The sequence below is a fragment of the Sinohyriopsis cumingii genome, chromosome 6 (assembly GCF_028554795.1).
Source record: "Sinohyriopsis cumingii isolate HCF-2022 chromosome 6, ASM2855479v2, whole genome shotgun sequence".
NCBI classification, from domain to species: Eukaryota; Metazoa; Mollusca; class Bivalvia; order Unionida; family Unionidae; genus Sinohyriopsis; species Sinohyriopsis cumingii.
This window is the reverse complement of record NC_142966.1, coordinates 136,377,190-136,383,189: the sequence shown is the minus strand read 5'-3', so window position 1 is coordinate 136,383,189 and position 6,000 is coordinate 136,377,190. Positions and strand designations below refer to the sequence as shown.

The window sequence follows — 6,000 nt, the reverse complement described above, 5'->3', positions numbered from 1 at the left end:
TGTTTGATTTAAAAGTTGCTGCAACCTGGAACAGATTGATCTAGTAGTAACAGTGTCTGCTCAAGAAAACAAGCATACTCTTTGAGCTGGTTTTAAACAATAATACACGCGTAAAAGAATTTGATCATGGAAGAAATAAAGTGCACTATAATATGCATGACTGCACTTCTATTCTACCTGTCACAGGCTGCATAGAAGCTAGAATATGGAGTAAAAGCAAATTAAGCTCCATTTCAGTGACATCCTATTACATTGTTAACAATGTGCAATACAATGTTACATTTATGACAGAGATTTATTACATAGATTTAATAAGGAACGAAAATGTTGGCTATTGACAGATATAGACCCTGCTTAAACATGGCAATGTGTAAAATTACTGCCTTCTTTCTTTATGGTAAAATTAGTCCTTTCTTTATTTTAAGGTCAAATAGACATAGACAAGACACACTATTAGAAACAAACCAGACACTGGATTATCTTTAATAATTTTATTTCTTGCATTTAATCATCTTATATTCTTGTTATACACACATTCTAGTCAATTTTGTGATAGCATTAAAAAGCACAACACAAATGTAAAACAATGACAGTATTTGTAAAATGGTATTTGACTGAGAAAAACATGGCCAATGTTGCTGCCTCCATGATTTTCAAACAATACAAAACACAATAGTCAAAACATTAACAAGTATGGTATGAAGTGGAATGTAATTGATTTGTTTATGTCAAGTAAGGCATTTTCTTGCCACTAGCTTTGGCAATTTGGCATTGTCAGCATTCACTATAACAAGCAAAAATAAGGAAAAGGGAGACAACTCAAAACAAGCTATGTTGTCATAGAAAACTTAAATTGAGCAGACTCAACAACATGGTCAGTATCTCTGGCTGTAGGTAAAATTCTGAGGCTAAAAAATGTAGCAGTTGTCCGATAAAAAAATGCATTTATATACAAGCTAAAAAGAAATAGATGAATAATTTAAAAGGATACAACTATCTTGCCTGTCGTCTCATTCTACAAAGATGCCAACCACAGAGCATGCTCATCTTTAATCCTATGATAAATTTTCCATGAATATTTCAGTAATAATTAATGTTCAGTGAAAATAAATATGGCACATTTATTTGTACAAGAAATTCCCATTAACATTTCTGCAAAATAACTAAAACATTAGCTTCCCTTATGAATTTAATTTACTCTTATTTCCTATTCATTGATGTTACCATTTATCACCTATTTAAAGTCAGACTGGTTTATCATTATTGATATTATCATTTTACATTAAGAAAATAAATTATATGTACCAAGCTAAAATATATGTGAGGTACTTTTCTTTCTGTGTCCACAGTGAAAATTCCTGTTCAAAATGTTATCTCATAATTTTCCTCATAATTTCATCAACATAGATGATAATGTGGAATTTTCACAAACAAATCATAATTATTTTGCAAACTTCAAAATGGTCGGCATTTCTGCATTCTAGCAAATACCTATGACTAGTGAGTTATTGCTATTTATATACAACTATGAATACTGTCAGTCTACTAGATGTGAAATCTTCACATCTCTCTAAGTAACAAAAGCTTGAATTTTAAAATGTTGAAACCTGTTTATGATTAGTAAAAAAGTTAAAGATAACTACTGATGTTTTGGAAAACTGAATATATATTTGCTCAATAACTATTCATGAAATTTTGGCAGAGGTTTTGGTAAAACACAATGGATGACAGTGACCAATGTTTCAAAATCTTTTCCCTTGGCACACATGGCTGCAGTAGTTGCACATTTTTAATTAAAAAACCCCATTTCTTTTACTTTTGAACACAATTGATTTAAAATAATATCTGAAGACATTGTATCCACAGATCACATCATATCTTCAAAATATTTTTCACTGTGCTGATTTTTCATCTAGACCTTGTGCAACTCCTTTCCATAGCATGTGGCCACCTTCATACAAGTACAGAGTAGGCCATACCACGAATGCCTCCTTGTCTCCCTTCTTGGTGTACTCCTTGAACATATTATGGCGGAATGACCCATCCTTACTTGGTTCACTACACATATAAATTTGTGGATCTTGTACAGACATGTACCAACAAAGTTCTGTGCACTTATCTATGTATTTCTTCACATTTTCAGACTCCAGTTGAACTTCATTCCATGGTGACCAAGCCTTTATGTGATCCATTACATGCTGAAAAGATACAATCACATAATGACGAAATAAAACATCTGAAGAAATATCAGGATACATTCTTAACAATATGTTGCTATCTTTCTTTGTCGTAGTAATTTCCGAAATAAGAGTGTATTGATAACAAATGTTCTAAGTGATACCCAACCATTATGCTTCTCTTTCACTAAAAGCAAGGAAGAACATCTGCCATTTCAGGTCTTAACTGAGTGTTGAAATAATCTAAAACATGCCAATTTAAAAAGGTAGCTGACCATGTAAATCTAATTCATATACATTGAATTTATGAAATTTTACCTCAGTTTGATCATCAGGTAAGTTAAAATTACAGGTGTTAAAATTACAGGTTTACTACTCAAGGATGATTTAAAATTTAGTCAAGGTCTAACATCCATTTTGTATTGTGTGCATCATTAATAGAAGATTTCACATACCTGTACAAACTACTTTTATGGTTATTACATCGAAGCCTTTTTGAAGACAATCTTATAAAGTTTGCACAAGGGAGACATTCATTTGAAAAAGACCTCTGTTATTACTGAAGAATATGCTAACATTTGCAAGATACAAGACAAAAGCAGATTTCTTGAAACTCTAAGACTGATTATAAGTCTATGTATGTTACACTTTACAACTTTGGCTATATTGCACATGACTGATTATAACTCTGTGTGTGTTATACATGACTGATTACAACTCTGTGTGTTGCACATAACTTCACATGATAATCACAGGTTCTTATCATTATTTAGATGTTAGAAAATCATGAAACATTTCAAAATGAATTTAATCCTTAACTGGGGTCTGGCCAGACTAATTGGATCAGGCTGTGGAAGACTTTATGTATCGCATCAGTCAGTCTCTTTAGATTGCTTTTGTCATGGCTTTTCAAAGCTGCTAATGATGTATCTGTTTAATTTCATTTTCAAAATCAATTATGATCAAACAATCCTGACTTGTTCTACATGTATGCAACTCTTCATTCAGTTCATCATCTGGCACATTAATAGATGCTCATCTTGATGCTAAACAGAAATATGTACAATTAATTTATTCCAAGAGAAAAATAAATGCAGGTTGATCTACACTACCTCTTGAACAGCAGACAAAATGAAAGGAGCCATAGATTTGATTTCATTGTTAATATGTTTTTTCATCCCTGGTAACAATTCAACACCATTCTGAAAGTAATCAAGATAAAACAAGGCAATATTAATAAAATAAAAAAAGTAAACAATTCAATTTCACTGTAATTAATTACTAACAAGAACAACTGGACTGTATATTAAATATATGGTCCAACTATTGCTTTCATATGTGTGACCTTGACCCCATGTAGAAAAAGTGCCTTAGTTCCAGGAGAAAGCATTACTATGTATTTAAATTCTTTATACTATGTTATTTAAAGTCTTTATAATATGTATTCAAATTCTTTATACTATGTTATTTAAATTCTTTATACTATGTATTTAAATTCTTTATACTATGTATTTAAATTCTTTATACTATGTATTTAAATACTATGAATTTTAATTCTTTATGCTATGTATTTAAATTCTTTATACTATGTATTTAAATTCTTTATACTATGTATTTAAAGTCTTTATACTATGTTATTTAAAGTCTTTATACTATGTATTTAAATTCTTTATAGTATGTATTTAAATTCTTTATACTATTTTAATTCTTTATACTATGTATTTAAATTCTTTATACTATGTTGTTTGAATTCTTTATAGTATTTAAATTCTTTATACTATGTATTTAAATTCTTTATACTATGTATTTAAAGCCTTTATACTATGTTATTTAAAGTCTTTATACTATGTATTTAAATTCTTTATACTATGTATTTTAATTCTTTATACTATGTATTTAAATTCTTTATACTATGTTATTTAAAGTCTTTATACTATGTATTTAAATTCTTTATACTACGTATTTAAAGTCTTTATACTATTTAAATTCTTTATACTATGTATTTAAATTCTTTATACTATGTATTTAAATTCTTTATACTATGTTATTTAAAGTCTTTATACTATGTATTTAAATTCTTTATACTATGTATTTAAATTCTTTATACTATGTTATTTAAAGTCTTTATACTATGTATTTAAATTCTTTATACTATGTATTTAAATTCTTTATACTATGTATTTAAATTCTTTATACTATGTTATTTAAAGTCTTTATACTATGTATTTAAATTCTTTATACTATGTTATTTAAAGTCTTTATACTATGTATTTAAATTCTTTATACTATGTATTTAAATTCTTTATACATTGTACTATGTATTTAAATACTATGTATTTTAATTCTTTATACTATGCATTTAAATTCTTTATACTATGTATTTAAAGTCTTTATACTATGTTATTTAAAGTCTTTATACTATGTATTCAAATTCTTTATACTATGTATTCAAATTCTTTATACTTTGTATTTAAATACTATGTATTTTAATTCTTTATGCTATGTATTTAAATTCTTTATACTATATATTTAAAGTCTTTATACTGTTATTTAAAGTCTTTATACTATGTATTTAAATTCTTTATACTATGTATTTAAATTCTTTATACTTTGTATTTAAATACTATGTATTTTAATTCTTTATGCTATGTATTTAAATTCTTTATACTATATATTTAAAGTCTTTATACTATGTTATTTAAAGTCTTTATACTATGTATTCAAATTCTTTATACTATGTATTTAAATTCTTTATACTATGTATTTAAAGTCTTTATACTATCTTATTTAAAGTCTTTATACTATGCATTTAAATTTTTTATACTATGTATTCAAATTCTTGATAGTATGTCTTTAAATTCTTTATACAATGTATTTAAATTCTTTATACTACGCATTTAAATTCTTTATACAATGTATTTAAATTCTTTATATTATGTATTTAAATTCTTTATACAATGTATTTAAATTCTTTATACAATGTATTTAAATTCTTTATAGTATGTATTTAAATTCTTTATACTATGTATTTAAATTCTTTATAGTATGTATTTAAATTCTTTATACAATGTATTTAAATTCTTTATACTATGTATTTAAATTCTTTATACAATGTATTTAAATTCTTTATACAATGTATTTAAATTCTTTATACTATGTACTTAAATTCTTTATACTATGTATTTAAATTCTATATACTATGTATTTAAATTCTTTATACCATGTATTTAGATACTATGTATTTAAATTCGTTATACTATGTATTTAAATTCTTTATACTATGTATTTAAATTCTTTCATCCCATGGGCAGTATACACTCTTTTGTTATCACAAAAATTAATGTAAAAGCATAAACATCCACTCATGCTGTTTGTGCTTTAGATTACCAGTTGGATTTGTCAAGTGATCATATTACGTGTTGAAGGGCTCTATTTTTAGACAATGAAAGCCTTATGTACATCAAAATTTTACCATCTTTATACATGATTTTCAGTCTTTTAAGATCAAACAGAATGTTAATTCAACATTTTTTGACATTTTGAACCAAACAGAAAAAAACTAAAGCAAAGTAAAAAATTTGAAAATTTATGCAGGAGTGCTCCTTCAAAATTCAAAGACATTTTTTGTTTCAAGAACAAGTTTCTGTGTTGCATTTGCTTGATATCATTCTCAGTGTTTGGAAACTGTAAATGCATTATCAACTAAACGTGTTATCAATTAAACTCATGCTAAAATGAAAATAACACAAAATGAAAAATAAACAAGAAAATTAGAAATAATAGCAAGGCGTAGGATATAATCCAGGTACATATTTTTAACAAG

General features: G+C 26.3%; 1 protein-coding gene across 1 annotated transcript in view; it reads right to left on the bottom strand.

The window, feature by feature from the left end:
- Positions 1 to 476: 476 nt before the first annotated feature.
- LOC149798066 (uncharacterized) overlaps positions 477 to 6,000 on the bottom strand; it is a 55,705-nt gene continuing 50,181 nt past the window's right edge. Inside the window, exons 10-11 of the mRNA XM_089963149.1 lie at positions 3,290 to 3,379; positions 477 to 2,198 (exon numbers count right to left, since the gene is read on the bottom strand). Coding sequence (XP_089819275.1) covers positions 1,893 to 2,198; positions 3,290 to 3,379 — 396 coding nt within the window. The 3' untranslated portion in view covers positions 477 to 1,892. The remainder of the gene's footprint in view (positions 2,199 to 3,289; positions 3,380 to 6,000) is intronic.